The 18110-nt window shown below is 37.4% G+C and overlaps 1 protein-coding gene across 2 annotated transcripts in view; it reads left to right on the top strand.

The window, feature by feature from the left end:
- The window catches only part of PPP1R21 (protein phosphatase 1 regulatory subunit 21), a 122069-nt gene that overhangs the window by 71104 nt on the left and 32855 nt on the right, over positions 1-18110 (top strand). For both annotated transcript variants that reach the window (XM_007476847.3, XM_056818723.1), the window contains exons 15-17: positions 602-754; positions 1397-1489; positions 3360-3611. In XM_007476847.3, the coding sequence (XP_007476909.1) occupies positions 602-754; positions 1397-1489; positions 3360-3611 (498 nt within the window). The remainder of the gene's footprint in view (positions 1-601; positions 755-1396; positions 1490-3359; positions 3612-18110) is intronic.

The following is an 18110-nucleotide window of genomic DNA, read 5'->3' as shown; positions in this document are numbered from 1 at the left end:
TTCCATCATGGAAATTTTGCAGTAGACTGACCAAAATCAGTAAAACTTTTCCCAAATGTTGATTGATGATAACAATATCTAGCAGATATTACCTATAGATGTAGATTTTACATATAGCTATAGGTATAGTTAACAAACTGTACCTTGTCCTTTCCATTCTTAAATTTAACTTTCAAAGTAGAGATTTACTATTTTCATCACATCTTTGATGCTTGACTTCAGAAGATGATATTTTTTTAAAAATTAAATATAAATGGTAGAGGTTAAAAGACTAAGAGTCTCAAAGCAATAACTGAAGTTAAGGAAATAATGTCATGAAAGCCACTTGGCCTGGTAAAGCAGAATTTCATCAATTTATGAAGAATAGAAATGACTGAAAATGTGACATGTCTGCTCCCAGAATTTAGGACACTTTCCCTTTTCTTTGATCAATCACTTCCTGCATATTCACCTCAAATTAATGCATTTTAGATTTGCGTCAGGGTAATAGAATTCGGTTTCCAGTCTTAATCAACTTTTAAGCTTTTTATTTTTGAAAGATATTCCTATATGTTGGATATATTATTTGAAAACAAAATCTGTCTTGTCACCCTTTGTTTAGATTGCATCTTTCTTCAACAACAACGTTGACTACTTCATTGCTTCACTGAGCTATGGGCCTAAGGCAGCAGGTGGATTTATCAGTCCTCTCTCGGCAGAGTGTATGCTACAGTACAAGCAAAAAGCTGTTGCCTATATGAGGTCTTTGAAGAAGGTTGGTGAGGAGCACTTAGAGGTGTAGAATAGCACAAGCAGAAGAACCTTGGGGTTGCCCTAGTGTCATAGTTAAGTTCCTCTTATCATCAATGTAGAGCTTAAAGGGGCCATCTTATCCAACCAAGGAGGTGTAGTGACTTGGCTGTGGTCATACAAGAGATAAAAGAGGCAGATTTTTAGCAGATGCTCTTTTCATTTTTCCATCTCCCTCTCAGATAAGGAAGCTAAGCTAAAGCCCAGAAGGATTAATTGTTGACAGCTAGGAAGTGATAGACTTGAAATTCAAATTCAGAACCCAAGGCTCTAGGTCCAGTGCTTAATGATCTTTCCAAAAGTATTTCAGGAAGATCCTTTCAGTCCATATTATTTAGATTCAATACATTTCTTTTTGGCAGTGCATCAGAACAGGGTCAAAATTCAGCTGGTATTAAAGTTTGACAAAATATTAATGAATGAATTAGCCACTTTTTACTTCAAGAAGTGTATGACAGATAGTTGGGTTTGCTCTCAATCCCAAAATGGGTGGACCTGAAAGCATATAATATTTAGTACTTCTTTTTGGACATGTAGAATGATAAAAGACTAGAAAAAATACTTATTTTCTTTCTTCTCTGACCTTTTGATAATGACTTTGCTACAGCCCTGTTTGGAGTCGGTGCCTTATGAGGAAGCCCTAGCCAACCGCCGCATCCTTTTGAGTTCCACAGAAAGCAGGGAAGGTCTTGCACAACAGGTATGACACTTCAGATAATATTAATTATAGAAAAATGAAAATACTGATATCACACAATTTATTTTTATTTTTAAAATTTTATTTAATTAGTTAATTTAGAACATTATTCCTCGGTTACAAGAATCATATTTTTTCCCTCACTTCCCCCACCCCTTCTCATAGCTGACGTGCATTTCCACTGGGTTTTACATGTGTCCTTGATCAAAACCTATTTCCATGTTGTTGATGTTTGCACTAGGATGATCATTTAGAGACTACATCCCTAATCATATCCCCCTCGACCCATGTTTTATTGTTCTTCTGTATCACACAATTTTTTAAAGAGTATTTATCTAATACTGTGTACATATTGGAGCAGCTAGGTGGCACAGTGAATAGAATGTCCAGCCTGGAGTCAGGAAAACCCAAATTCAAATCCTACCTGAGATAACTCATTAGCTATATGATGCTGGCCAAATCACTTAACTTCTGTTTGCCTCAGTTTTCTCATTTGTAAAATAGGACTAGAAACAGCATCTACCTTCCACGGTTGTTGTGAAGATCAAATAAGATATTAAGTAATAAGTAATTTTATAACACAGCCTGGCACATAGTAGGTATTATAGAAATGTCAGCTATTATTATTAAATATGAAGATCATTTTTGAATGGATGTCAAATATGCAAGATTTACATTTTAACTGTGAGCTTTCTCTACTAATATTACATTCTTTTATGATTATATGTTTAAGAGCCTGGTTTTCAGTTTCATCGATAACATTGAAAAATAGGATTCATTAGTATTTCTGGAATGAACTGTTTGAAACTATATTTAAATGAACTATATTTGTTGATTTCTACTTTGTATTGCATTTTAAAAAATTGTCATGGGCCTAACATATTGCTTAGGGTGTTAAAGTAATATCTTGATTCAATTGATGACCTTAAAGACATTATTTAAATAGTTTCAGCACTCTTTGACCCTGATTATTGATTCTTTATGCAGGCAGTATAACTAGATGACTTTCAAGTAGTGAGACAAAATGGTTTTAGACATGTTGAATCATTTTCACCTTAATTAAGTAGAAAACTTTAATTGTTCACTTTTTTTAGTCAAGATTACTGAGATTGTTACAAAACAATACTAATAATATGTCAAAAATCTGTTTTGTGATATATCAGATTGTTACAGTTCAAGAAAAAGATATTTAAAATTTAGCATGATTAAATTCATATAAAACATGGGGCAATATATTGTATAGGTGTCTGGTTTTTTCCTTGAGAACATTCTATTTTAATTTCCCTTACTGTAGTCAGTTCAATTGTTGGACTTAAAATAATCAACAGAATTAATTTCAGACACAAACAGCACAGTGCTTAATTCTTAAAAGCAGTTTCTGAATATACTGTTTCGTTTTTGTTCCCTACTAAAAATTATATATTAAAGAGGAAAACTCAGAACTTGCTTTTTTTCTTTTGGGCCCTATGGGAAAATGGCATTTGAGAGTATTGAGACAGGCAGTTGTTGTCTCTTGACAGCTATGAAACCATAGCTGATAATGCATATTTTTAAAAAATGTTAATATTTTAAACATTTAAATTTCATGTGACAAAGCAGGCATGGCTAGAACCAACTTTTAAAGGGTTGTGACCTTTTGGCTTAAAAATAAATGGAAAAACTTCTAGTAAGTGCAGAAATCAAGTAGCAATTTGAAAAGAAAGTTTAAATTCTGCTATCTTTCAATGGTTTGTCCAGTAAGTCTGAACCGTTTTCTAATCATTTTTGTGCCCTTTGAAATGGCTTTGCTTTACTCACATAGAGAAAATCTATAGACTATTCAGTTTTGTTCTCATTTCAGATTCAAATCATTATTATCTTTTTTATTCTTAAGGTCCAGCAGAGTTTAGAAAAAATTGCTAAACTGGAGCAGGAAAAGGAACATTGGATGCTAGAAGCCCAGCTAGCTAAAATCAAGTTAGAGAAAGAAAACCAGAGGATGGCAGATAAAGTGAAGAGTGCAAGTGGGGCCCAACTAGCACTGAGTACCCAAGAAAATCCTGTTCTGTTGAATGCCTCTGCTGTACAAGATCAGGAAGAATCAGCTGACAAGGCTTGGCAAGAACCTGTTCAGAGCACCAGTCTGGTAAGGCTTCTTCTTCTTTTTTTTTTTAAACCCTTACCTTCCATCTTATAATCAATACTGTGCATTGGTACCAAGGCAGAAGAACTAGGCCATAGGGGTTGTGACTTGCTCAGGATCACACAGCTAGGAAGTGTCTGAGGTCATATTTGAACCCAGGACCACTTAAGTCTATGATTGTGGCTCAATCCATCGAGCTACTTAGCTGTCCCTAAGACTTCTTGTTCAACTCAGCTTGTAGTGTTCCCTTATTCCACTCACCATCATCAGCAAATATCTCTCCTACCTTTCTGGGATGAGCTTAAAAAATATATTTGTGACAGTGCTATTTTATTGAAGAAAGATTATCTTGCAAAAAGCAGCCTGCTCTGTCAAAAGAGAGGCATCGTCACAGTGTAGTGGACAGAGGGCTAGATAGTAATCTGGGGCACTGAGATCTGAATCTTGCCTCTGATGCTCATTAGCTATGTAGTGCCAAGCCACTTAACTCCTGTCAGCCTTAGTTTCCTGATTTATATCCTGCTGCTTCAATGGGTGTGTGATTTCATCAACGCTGGTATTTCTTTTACTCATGCAGGCTGTAGCCAATCTAGCCTTCTCATTTTGTGGCAGTCTTTTCTATATTTGCCTGTAAGTCCTTTACAGGTCTAGGGTAAGAGGTTGGAGAGGAGAATCTGACATCCTAGAGGCCTTCCTAAGTGCCTCTTGACATTGAGTGGCCAACACTGGAATGGATGGCTTTCGATTGGTTATCCTGACTTCTCCTTGTTCCAAGCATCTTTTCCAGTAATAGATCTCTCTGATAGTAAACCTAATGCCACTTTAGGTGCATGAGATTTCTTTGGTAATGTGGTAGGGCCTTCTGCTCATCTCTTGATTTGTTTATCTGGTGACTCTAAGCTTTAATTCTTTGGTAATTATGAGTCATGGCTTAGAGCCAAACATCAGCACTGGAAAAATACTGTTCTTAAAACACTTGTGAGGAGCTTTTGGGTAGAAGCACTGAAATTTCTCAAAGGAAGTCCTGACTCTTCCCTTCTGACCCTAGCACATTGCCCACATACAACACTATTAGACAATCTCTATGGATTGTTCAACTTTTGGTACTTGATAGTATTATTTATAGACATTCTTCAACTATTGGTCTTTCCTTTGTGAAAGGTTAGATACTTCTAGGTAGACAAATTGTAGGAATATAAGGGATAAAGAAAAATTCATAGATCGTCTTTAAGAGGAAAGGAGGAGAATTTGGATACACACCCTGGGGAGAAAGATTCTGGAAGGAGATCTTGGGATTTGACTGTTTTTAACTGTCAAGCCTGATTCTGGCTTTCCACTGAACTGGAAGGAGGATCTTTGCTCTGGCATCCCTTGGGAATAACTAATCTTGTGGAAAGGTTAGGGATTCCTGAGTTGGAGAATTTGCCTTTTCCCTGGAGTACAGAGATTCATCTGTCTGAGAGCTACTAGTCAGAGATCCACTTGGCTAAGGTAATCCAAGGGTTTGTCACCTGGGATTCTGGGTTGTCAGGAAGCCAACCCCAGGCTTAAGAGGGGATTCAGGCTACGAGTGAGTCCTGTCTCCTTAGTTTTCTTAAAGAAAATCTGGATAGTTAGATTAGCAGATAGTCAGATAACATTTGGGTTTTTAAGTAAGAGCAAGGAGTGACTAGGCAGGGCCTACAGAAGCAATGAGGAGTACCTCTCTCAAGGTCCATAGAAGGTGGGTTGAGTCTAGATCTGTAGTTTTAGGACCCTTCCTACCCTTTCCCTTTACTCCAATTATCAAAATAGACTTGGTTTCAAAAACCCAAGGGTTTGTGGTTTGCTGGCTCTGGGGAAGTCCCTAGGTGGGTGTTTCTCATCTCCCATCCATCTAGGCCTTTCCCAAATAAAAGAAGGATTTTATTTCAGTTGGCTGAACCAAGACTAGAGCCAGGAAAAACTTGAATTTGAAGGGGAATTGTCATCTTGAGTCCCTTAGAATTCTATGAGCAAATTCTGGCTGTGCATAAGCAGGTCACAGAATCTGTGCTGCTAGCAGAGGGGAGTAGACTCTGATTGACAGTTATCTTGGATAGAATTCTGTGTTCCAGGCACTCAGAACATGCTACTGGAATCTACCACTGCAGTTGGGCTGCAGGGAGTACTGGAAGATTCCATCTGCCTGTTTTTCACTCAGCTTCATTTCTAACAGCTGCTGCTTGGTCTGAATACCTTTTACAGTGGTAGTAAATAGTTGTTTTACTTTTCATTGCTCTACAATATTACCACAGCTGGTGTTATCTCAAATACATCTTATAATATTTATAAATATGGGTTTGGTTTATTATTTCTCTCTTATTCCTTATGCTTTTCTGATACCTGATTGGTTTTATGATTGGTCCAGGGTTGAGAGACTGCTTCCTTTTATTGAAGCAACTATAAGGCAGTGTATGACTTATATTCCATCTGTAATATTAATCTGCTATGTTATGTCTGTGGTGGCTAGAAGTTTAAGATGGATATTAAAAAGGTATAATGTGTATGGCTCAATGACTTTTGGTATTGGTGAATTACAGAATATGGTTATTCCTTGCAATTGAAATTGGAACAACTTAAACTCATTTGTGGAGAATTAATGAAACTTAATGGCGTGGTTCATGGTTTGAAGCAACAGGAACTAGTGAATCTTGGAGGGGCTAATGACCAACAAGCTCCTACAAAGCTGGAACTAGAGGCTAAGGCTTTAGAACATAAACCAGTTACTATGTATTCTTTGAGAGATGTCCCTTATGTTATACTGACCAGTGCATTGTGCATATTAGATAGTGAAATAAAATACGTAAACTGAAGGAAACTATTTCTTACTGAGATAGAGAAAGGTAAACTGAGGAGAACTGTTTCTTCTTACAATGACTGTTGTTCCCTGGCTTGACTAGAGAGAGTTGCTACAAGAACTTGAACCTGCTTATTTGTAATAGAGGTAGAACAGAGAAATGCTGAGGGATGCCACCACACAGGGATGCTAGTACACAGAGGACTTCTTATAAAGGAATGCCCTGGGGTTTACTCTGGGGTTTGCCTGCTGATCCCTACTGATGGCTGATTCTTCAATCTATTTCCTAACCGCCTTCCGCCTTCCTCCCTCACTCCCTCCCTTTTCCAACCCTCCCCACCCAATTCTTGAAGCCTTGGCTCCTTCCCTCCCCACTTGAGTAAACTATAAAGATAATCTTTTCCTTTCCTTTTTCAAGTCAAGGGGTTTATTGGGATAACAGGATGGGAAACTGAGGTAAGAGGGATGAGGATTTCCTAATTTAAAGGAGGGTTTGAGAAAGTATCCCAGTCACAAACTGTGACTCTAAGACAGTTAGGGAGATGGAGGAGAACTGTTTGAATCTTCTTTCTTCTTCACCAAGAAAATCTCTTCTTCAGTGTCAACTTCAATTGCTCAGAACCAGAGAAACCCAAAAAACCAAATCAGTTTCACAAAGGCCTTTCAGCCAGCCTCAAACCTCCAGGGAGAGAGAGTGTGACTTCTAGTCAGAGACCAAGTCCAAAAGCCAAATCAGCCGCCCCGCCCCCCTCAGGGTCCTTTCAGCCAGTTTCAAAAGGGAAAAAGTGACTTCCAGTCAGAGACCAAGTCCAAAAGCCAAGTCAGCCCCACCAGGGTCCTTTGAACCAGCTTCAAACCTCCGGGGAAAAAAAGTGACTTCTAGTCAGAGACAAAGTCCCCTCCCCCCCTGTCAGCTTAAACTGCCACCAACCGGGGACATTCCATTGGAACCCAGGTTCTTGCATTTTGGTCTACAAGTCCTGCAAAACCTCTCTCTCTTCATGTCTCTTAGCACAATAGTACAAGAATTTTACACAAGGAGAACTGGAATCTTTAAAGAAATGATTTCCTAAGTATGAGGATGAACCAATACAAGTTGTAAAGGAGCTAGAGTTATCCGAATATATAATCCGAATTACCAAGACTTTTACCTTCTTTTTTATGAGATTCTGACTAATAGAAACAGCAGATTGTAGAGCAAACAAACACACCAATACTGCTCTCACTTCATGGTTGCCTGAGTATAATGATCTTGAGATAAATTCTGTGGACAATTACAGGTAACCGAGAATGGCAAGGGAGTCTCTTAGAAACCATGAAAACAAATTCTAAGGGCCCAGGAACATGGTCAAAATCAAAAGGTTGAGGCAAGACAAAGGGGAGACTCCAGCTAGCTTCCTTGACAGGATTATTGATTGTGGAGAACTTTGGCTTGGCCTAGATTTATTATTGGAGGAAAATGTAAGTCACATTCAGAGGCAATTCGTGAAGAATGTCTCCCAGTGGTGAAAACCTTTTTTAGAAGCAGTTGCCTTAATTGGTTCACCATGGATCTTGATGAATTGAAAAGGACATCAACTTACATTTACCAGGATGAATTAGATAGGAAAGCTGATGATAAGACTGAGGTAATTGATAAATTGAGGAAGCAAACTGTAAAAAATAGACTCGAATACAGGACTCCCCACGAGCCTTTGCTCCACTTTCCCAGAATGCCTTGTAATCTCACCTGGAACGAGATCGAGAAGGTATTTAAGCTGATTCAAAGGCTTTTGAGGCTCTCTCTCTCTTGGCTCTTTTTGGACTTCCGTTTTGGAGCAGGCAGTCTCTTGCGTGATGTAAGGTTATTTTGTCTAGGCCTCTGGCCTAGGCACATGTTTCTTACTTGTATATTCTTTAATCTTTAACCTTTAATAAACCTCTAAAAAATATAATACTCCTTGCAGAGAGAATCTAATTTCTACCTGCCTCAGTCTCCCCATCTCCCCTAAATTTTAATCTTTACAAAACAAAAAAATTCAGGAGGGGGAGATGCAGCAGGTTAAGACTGTTGCAGCCCTGCAGTCTTATAGACCTCCCAAGGCATGAATACAATGCTAGATAGAATAGGTAAAATCCTCCCACATGCAATCAACTTGGGCTCATGATGAGAGAGTGTAGATTAAGGGGTCAATTTTCAGCTCAGAATAGGGGAAACCAAGGCAATGTATATAATAATGGTTATAATGGATAGAGACCAAATTATTATGGTGTAAATAATAGACTTAATAATAATGTACATACTGGAAATAATAATTGTTGTAATCATGGTTGTTGTAATGATTCCCAGCAAGCTCCAGACTTACAAAGCACGCAAGATTTCATCAGAACAGGAGCATGGCCTAAGTATTCTATTCCCAGGTGGCTGGGGGGAATACCCAGAAAGGTGATTAGCAAAAGGGAACCTGTTTAGCATGAAGATGTGGTGGTTTGATTAAATTAGGATGGTATGACTGAATTAAGTTTATATAATAATTGTGGGAAAGAAATTGTTAATGATACAGAATTAAAAGAATTTTTAAATGATGAGATAATTAATGTAAATAATGTAGAAGTAGACGAAATTATAAATGTGAGCAATGGAAATATAAAGACCAAAGGAAGGTGTAGTGAGTCGCAAAAATCCTGGCAAAATGTTAGTAGTGTGGAACCATGGAACAGCAAGGATGTAAGAGTAAATGGGGAGGTGGAAGGTGTGATGGACAGGAACTAGGGATGCAGTTTCCTGATCCTGATGTGTTAGATCCTATTATAGCAATATATTCTCCACTGAGTAGCATAGAACCCCATGTTATTCTGAAAGTGGGGGGACAGATTTATGATTGCCTTGTGGACACGGGAGCTTCTAAATCTGTTTTGCAAACATCCCCAGAAAATTTAAGAGCGTGGAAACTATGGAGGTTGTGGGAGTAACTGGGAGACCACAAAGGGTAAAGAAGTTTCAACCCAAAATGGTATCATTAGGTCCTTTATCTGTAGAACAGTGTTTCTTGCTAATGCCCAATTCACCTATGAATTTACTTGGGAGAGATCTTTTATGTAAATTAAGAGCAACTATTCAGTGCACACTAACAGGGGACACATATCATTAGAACTTCCAGAAAGAGCTCTGGATCTTTTCCCAATGTTATTCTTAGATATAGGTAAGGCAGGAGGAGAAAGAGGAAGAGTTTATCCTATACCTGTTTATAGAACAGAACAGGTATGGGCTTCTCATTATACAGATACTGGTCTATTAAAATCTTCAATCTCAGTAAAAGTTAAAGTAAAGGTCCTCCACCTTGCATAGCACAATATCCCCTAAGTAAAGAGGCAGTAGCTGGTATCACCTCTATCATAGAATCATTACTGAAACAAGGCATTATAGTGTTAGGTAATTTTAGTGTTTTGACTTAAATCTAAATAATTGGTTGCCAGGGATGATTCCCAAATAATAAAACATCCAAGTCAGCTGGGGATTGTGGATATTTTAATTAATATAGAGAGAAGGAATTAAGGAAAAGAGAGAGAGAATTAATTTAAACTGCTCTGGCTCAGGCTGAGCCAGGCAGTAGTTAAAGGCCAAAATGGCCTTCCTGAGCCTAAGGGAAAGGGAGTCAGTCTTATCACTCACCATGAGACTGTCTCCAGTCCTCCACTGAACTCAGTCTCCTGAACTGAGTTCCAAACATACTGAACTGACATTTAGCCTCCTTTTAAAGAGAATTTTCTCTTATGTCACCTCCCCTAAATTTTTACATCTACCAATCATAGTAGACGCTTTTTTCCAGGACTGCCCATTCTTTAGTTCTCACCCTCTCTGGTTAGATTATATCCTTTGAGTACTTCACACTTCTTTGTTAAGCTTGTCTTTTGTGAGTTACTTGAGCTTTTTGTAATTAATTTAACCTTTATAGGTACTTAACACCCTTTTGTATTAGATCTAAAAATAGATTTAGCTTAAAGTTCTAGCTTCACTATAAGGTATGAGTACCTTCATTGTTTAATCAGGAGTTTACAACTTAATCTTCCCCTAAAGTATGTCTAAGTATGGGTGGAGTAATGTAAAGTTCCCAAGACATTCCTGATTCTTGTTAGACCAAGTATCTCCATTGTTGCAATAAGGAAATAGCTAAATCAAATCTTCTAAAGTACAGTCTGAGTAGTTTTTAAGATTTATACTAGTCCCATCTATTTTAGAGTTCAATACACCTATACTCCCAATTAAAAAACCCAAACTGGATGAAAATGGGAAACCATGTTATCGATTTGTCCAAGATTTATAACTGTTAATGACTAGTGAAGTCCCAAGTCCAGCCACAATTATCTTATCCATACCAAGCAGTGCCAGATTTATGTTCCACTTTCTTTTCTATACTGATATTTAAAGACTCACAAAAGATATTTGCTTACCTGGCAGGGAAGAAGTTTCTGTTGAAGTCATTTGCCTCAAGGGTTCTGCAAAAGCCCATCTCTCTTTTCTCAAATCCTTAATAAAGATCTAGAGACAATCAGATTTAAAGATAGCAAACTTGTTCATTTTGTGGATGACATACTTTTAGCTTCTCCCAGTGTAAAAGTATGTTTTAGGGATAGCAAATTTCTTTTGTGTGAGTTGTGTAAAAGAGAATATAAGGTATCTAAGGTAAAACTTCAATGCTTCTTACCAAGAGTTGAGTATTTGGGATTTGTTTTATCTGGGGGTTATAAAGATTAAAATTTAGGGGAGACTGAGGCAGGTAGAAATTAGTTTCTCTCTGCAAGGAGTATTATATTTTTTAGAGGTTTATTAAGGATTAAAGATTAAAGAGAATACAGGATAAGGAAAATGTGCCTAGGCCAGAGGCCTAGACAAGACCTCACCTACATTATGGAAAGAGCCACGTCTGCTCCAAAACGGAAGTCCAAAAAGAGAGAGAGACCTCAAAAGCCCTTGCAAATCAGCTTACATACCTTCTGGATCTCGCCCACCTCAGAATTCCGTGAGATTACAAAGCATTTTGGGGAAGTGGAGCAAGGGCTTGTGGGGATTGTAGTCTTGTATTCGAGTCTATTTTTTACAGGGTTCTGGAAGCGTTTCTGCAAAACGTGTTGCTGACCTCCAGAAACTAAGTGCCCCAAAGACTAAGAAACAGCTAAGAGCCATACTGGTACTTGATAGTATTATTTATAGACATTCTTCAGCTATTGGTCTTTCCTTTGTGAATGGTTAGACACTTCTTGGTAGACAAATCTTTTGAGAGATTATAGATATAATTTATAATTTAGAAAAGACACTCATTAGGAAGGTGCTACAATGTTTGAGTGCCTGATATAATCCACAAAATTCCATCCTCAAAGAAATGTATATGAAGAATCTCACTATCTATAGTGAGTCCCTTGGCTGAACTACACTTCCATTAGGATGGTAAATACCTTTGACAAACATCTGCCTACCAATTTTATGCCTTGTTTTATTTTGATAATCAGAATGAAGTCATTGAACAGTTATGTCGATTGTTATATATTTGTGTGTATATATATATATTTTACCTTGCTTCTTAGAATTAATATTGATTCTTAGGCATAAGAGTGATAAAGACTAAGCAATGGTAAGTGACTCTCTCAGGGTCAAACAGCTAAAAATCTGAGTCCAGAACCTCCCTTCTTTAGATCTGGCTCTCAATCCACTGAGCCTTCTAGCTCCCTGTTGTTATATCTTTTAAAGAATTTTGCATGAGTTTGATGTATATCTAGGAAGCACTTCATTTAAGATAGTACTTGGCTCTATCAAGCCAAATGCTTTAAAAAAATTAATTTTCAAATGCGTATAGAAACAATTTTTAAAATTAGATTTATTTAATTAATTTAGAATTTTAGAAATCCATAAGGTTCAAAATCTCCATTTATACATATATCTCTCCCCCTCCTCCGTGATCCTATTGGGAAACCAGTTTCCCCAAAAGGATCATGGAAACATAATCAAGTTAAAAATTGCAATAATTTGTGGATAAAAGGAAAAGAAAATAAAACCAATGATTATAGTAGTAGTCTTTCAGTAACCGAGGATGACGATTGTCTTTGTGCGCTTTCATCTGTGATGTAGATGAGTGTGCACAAAAACACTTGTGCGTGAAGGAGATTTAAGTGGAAAAGTCGATGCACAGAGACAGTCCCACTCTCTCGGCGTTGGAAGCCTGGGTCCAGTGGCACCAAAAGGTGTTACACCTGGAGACTTCCTCAGCTGCATTGGATGGCTGTGTTGTCTTTTGTGCTCCAACACACCCTAAGCACTCCACAGTGCTTTGCTGCGTCGCCCTCTCAGCCGTTGAACCTTCTTATGGGTTTCTTCCGTCTGTTTGGCCGAAGCAGTCTTCACATGCTGGGTGAGCAAAGTGAAACCCTTACCTTCAGTCTTAGAATCAATACTGTGTATTGGTTCTAAGGCAGAAGAGTGGTAAGGGCTAGGCAATGGATTACTAGGTTGACAAAAAGCCAATTTGGGCGCAGTCACCTTTATCATAAGAGTATACATTCAAAACAAAGTCATTTCAACCCACCATAGTTTAATTCACATCCCAAAGTTCACTCTGGATCTTCTGGTGCAGCATGTGGTCTCTGCAGGCATCTACCTTCGTGGTGCATTCTGGGAGGTAGCAAGTTTCTCATTTGCTCAAATGTAAATTAAAGTTTATAACAATAACTTGGCCCCCTGAAGCGAATAATAACAAACACAAGGCTCACTCAGAGATGCATGGCTGAGTTATGAGGTATATGAATCAATTTGCAAAAGAAAATCAAAAACATGAAAAAATTCAAATAAAAGAGAAAAATAACTTGTGGATATAATACAAAATGTAAAAGTTTTATGTCTAAAAATATCTAAGTAAAGGAAAAACAACTCTGTAACAGGTCCTTGAATCAGGGCCCAATTAAAATGATTTAAACAATTTTGCATTTACACAATCAGTAGCGAAAACGGACTAGATTATAGGAGCCAGGTAGGAGCCAAATTTGAGATACTTGGTAGAATGTGGGACAAGGAAGACCTGCCTTTAGCACATGTTAAACAGCCGCAACCTCGGATCCCAAATAAGTTCAGGTCCTCTTGTTTTGACTCAAAATTTTCATCAATCCCATTGAGATTGGTTGGTCTCTTTGACCTTGTGCACTATGCAGTTTAGTTTTGTGCTTCTTTGGTACTGTGCAGTAGCTTTTATTGTGTTCTCTTGTCCTGGAATCAGACAGAATCATTAAGCAAAGTCTCATAACTTTTTTTTAAACAATCAATGACATAATTTTTTATAGTCTAAAGCTTTTTTGGGCATGCATTAATATGAGAACAAATATATTTAAAACTTATATTACTGCAAAATAAAAAAAATTAAAGAAAAATCTTCTCAATACTGTTGACATGTGTTTCAAATACAAAATGGAGAGAAAAAATAAAACTCAGATACTATATTGCACATGCAAGGAAAAACAATAAAAAAGTTTTAAAAATAAAAAATATATAGCTTAAAATCAGTGACACACTGTGTCAGCCATGTGAGTACAAATGATTTTCAGAATAAAACAGTAATACAGTAGATAATGCACATTCAAAGAAGTACCAAAGTCCCCAAAATTCACAATAGCCCAGTTAATTACAATAGCAAACAAACTCACTATCATATTTCACATAAGTTGCTGTAATGACATAAAAAAAAACCTATGAACTGATGGATATTTTTCACAATTTTTATAGATGTAGCAAATCTTTCAACCTTGGCAAACATATTTTTAAGCAAAGTAAAGCTTATTTGGGTCTAGAATATCATCAAGGAATCTATATTCTGCTGGAAGTAAATTCAAGCGAAGAGTTTTGCAGGAGCTCTTTTTTCCAGCTTCCTGATTCATAGAAACACCTTAGTAGGAACATTTCTTTGTTTCTCTACCTTTAATACAACATTCTTCATAATATATATATATAAATATATAAATAAAAATCATCCATTTAGAAAGTACTAGTTACTAAAATTATTTCTGAAGACCGCTTAAAATTACAATTAAAATTTTAGCTTATTAAATTCTCTAAAGGTTGTATATAGCTTTTGAAGAAGTTCATCCATCATCATCATCTTATGTGACAATACATAAAGGCAGCATGTCATCTTCGATGGATCTAGTGAAAATGTTTGGGCAAGATGTTCATGGGTTTACAATGATATTTTTGTCCTTCAGCAAAGGTAAAGGTACAAATTAAAACATAGCTTTAAATGATTCAGTATAACAGATATTGATTAAATTAAAACAGATAAACTTAAGAAAAATTTAAACCTTAAAGCAATCAGTTAATACAATACTATAAACCAATGAGAAGGTGCAGACAGGCAGTGCAGTCAAAATCCTTTTCATGAATCCCAATAGACTTGTTCACTATTATAGGAGTAGAATAAACTCAAAATAGTTAGCAAGAAACTTCCAGATCTCTTTTAAAAAGTTTCCTTCCCTTCCTCTAGTATTTATTATCCTTTCAGATTTCATTTGTCAGAGTTCTGAATTTCCTCATAGAATCACAGGGCAGAATCTCCAACTCTGCATGTTGAGAGCAATTAGGACTTTTAGAATTTTGTCAAAATATTTCAGCTTGTGTCATATTCTTGAGGAGAAGGAAATAAAGTGGGAAATCTCCAATGAAAATAAACAGTCCCAGGAAAAGAATTAAGCAGATCCAAACTGCATGTTTTAGCTCTACCACCTCAAACTGTTGTTTCAGAGTTTCAAGCATGCTTTGGAATAGTATTTTTCTTGAAAGAAGCTGAATAGGGTTTGTTTAAAGAGTAAACAGAAAGAAACAGAACTTTGTGGGGAAAAATAGCGTATTTGCATATGAGAGAAAAAATGCTTCTCCTTGGTGTTTTGGGTCCAGAGAAAGAAGGGGGAAAAAAAAACCAGGCTTATTCCCCAAAACTGACTTTAAATCTACTGATCTGGAACTAACTGCCCTCCCTGTGAAAAACCTTTAGTAACAGCCTTCTAAACTAGGAGTCTAGGATCAGCTTTAAAAAAATCTGCTTGAAAATTAGAAGGTGTGGAGTTCTTTTCTCTATGCTGAAAAATGGCTATGGCAGGCTAGAAACAGAAATGTGGAGTGTGGAAAGGGATTGGGGTGGAAAGATTTTTATACGGCACCCTCTGTGGGAAAAAAATGACTGGGATTGGCAGGCTCTTGTGGCAGGTCTGGTCTCAGCAAGAGGAGGCTCCAAGCTGGGTGGAGAGCATTAAGGAATTCTGGCCAAGCAGATGGACAGGAGAAACAGCTGGAAGGGCAGGCAGCTGGGCGGGGCAGGAGCGCAGGCACCCTGCCATGTAACCCTCTTGGTGGACAGCTACCGTGCAAACTTAACTATCTTTACTGTAAGGCTATCTGCTCAAAATTTTTTGAGAATTTATAATAAGCCAAAATGTGGGTTTTTAAAATTAATAATCAATAAATATTATATTTGATAAAATTTTATTAATAATAATTAAAACAAAAGAACTGTCTGACTTCAGCCTGGTTGCAGGTTCAAGCGAGGAAGAGGAGGAGTTACAGCCACTTAAATACAATCATGGAAAGGGGGGGGCAGGAAAAGGGAATTTTGGGAAAAACTAAGGGACTTCTGGGGGATGGAGTCCAAATGCTCAAAATCTCCATTTGTATAACATGTAATAATTTTCAACATACATTTCCCAAAATTATGAGATCCTAACCATCTCCCTTTGTACCTTCCCTCCTTTGACTCCAGAGAGGATAAGCAATTTGATCTGGGATATACATATATTGTCATATGAAACACACTTCCATATTGCTCACACTCATACAAAACCAAAATCCCCAAATAAAACCATAAATAAATTGATAGGAAAGATAGTATGTTTTGATGTGCACAAGAACTGCTAGGATATTTTTGTACAGGTAGATCCTTTTCCCTTATTTCTGATCTCTTTGGATACAGACCCAGTAGTAGTATTGCTGGGCCAAAGAGTGTGTCTATTTTTATGGCCCTTTGTAGGTGGTTCCATAATGCTTTCCAGAATGCTTGTATCAGTTCACAATTCTACCAGCAGTGTATTAGTGTTCTGATTTTCTCATATTGCAAATTTTTTTTTTGTAGTCAGTAGAGTGATATCTTGCATTTGTTATACTTTTCAGTCAGGTGAAAGACTTGCAAAAGCCTGCCTATTCTCTTTGATGCCTGAGTAAATTATTCTCTTAAATATTTTGTGTTGATAAGAAGTTAAGTTTATGTGGTAGATCGTTGTATTGAGAATTACTAAATCTTTAAGGGTTTATTTTTCTTACTATATTGTTGTTACTATATAGATTTTTCTGGTTTTGTACACTTCTCTTTGCGATGTTCATATCATATAGGTCTTTCGAGGCTTTCTGAAACTATGCCCTTCATTATTTCTTACAGCACAATAGTACTCCATCACATTCAAATGTGTTTTTAGCTATTTCACAGTGAATGAATATTCCCATAGTTTCCAGTTTTTTGCTACCACAATAGCTGCTATTAATATTTTTGTACATATGGGTCCTTTTCCTTTGTCTTTGATATTCTTGGAGTATAGATGTTATAGTGGTGTTGCTGCACAGAGTATGCACAATTTTATAACCCTTTGGGCATGGTTCTATATTGTAATGATTATTTGTTAGATGGTAATAATTGATCCTGAGGAAGATATAACTTGTGGACAGATAAGTGAGGAAAGGTAGTAGTCTAGGTGGAATGACTCCAATAGTACTCTCTCACACTCACTTCCTGGGCTGTGATAACAGAGGGCATGACTTAAGTAATTGATGATCCCTAGTGGTAAGTTGGTGTTGGTGAGTTGAAGGGAGGTATCCCCTATTAAATGATGGAGGGGGTACTCCCAAAATATCCAAGCATGAATCACCCAGGAAGATAAGCCTCCCCCAAGTCTGCTGACTCAGTGGGGGATGGGTCTTGACCAGCACTTAGCAATGGCTGATCAGTAACCTCAGAGTTGCTTCCTACAAGCTTCTTAAATAAATCTCTTTCTCTCGATCTGACTGTGGTTTAAATTGATTTAATAAACACAAGATGTCTGGAAGTGTGTGTGTGTGTGTGTGTGTGTGTGTGTGTGTGTGTGTGTGTGTGTGTGTGTGCGCGCGGTTTGAGGTAAGCGGTGTCCCTTTTTCTGTCCGAACAACGTCCTTCTTTCTGATAGCTTCAGAGCAAATCAGAAATTCTCCTCACCTCAAAACTATTTCTCAAGCTAAATTAAAATACTAAGGGGCCAAGGTAAGAGTAAGGCAGTTTCTATAAGGCTGGGAGGGGCCTGATTCTAAGGCCATGAGTCCACACAGTTCCGATGAGACCTGAATCTCTCTGTAGATGTTACTAGAGATATCTGGATACTGTTAAACTCTTCTTGAGAAGTCCCAGGGATATTTCTCTTGACTATCTTTCAGCTGGCTCTTGACTGATCTCCAGCAAGGTAAGACATTTCCTTTCACCTCGAGATCAAATCTCAAATGCCCCCTTTTCCTCTCAGAACTCCCCCCAGATCTATTCTCTCCCATTCTCCTCTGCTTCTACTGGTCTTTGCTCATCAATCATGTCTTCTTCCAATGTTCCGTCCTTACCTTTGCATGCTCCCCTTACAATATTGTTCTTTAGAATGATTGGATTAGT

This window comes from Monodelphis domestica, chromosome 1 (genome assembly GCF_027887165.1).
Source record: "Monodelphis domestica isolate mMonDom1 chromosome 1, mMonDom1.pri, whole genome shotgun sequence".
Taxonomy (NCBI): domain Eukaryota; kingdom Metazoa; phylum Chordata; class Mammalia; order Didelphimorphia; family Didelphidae; genus Monodelphis; species Monodelphis domestica.
This window is presented reverse-complemented; position numbering and strand designations above follow the sequence as displayed.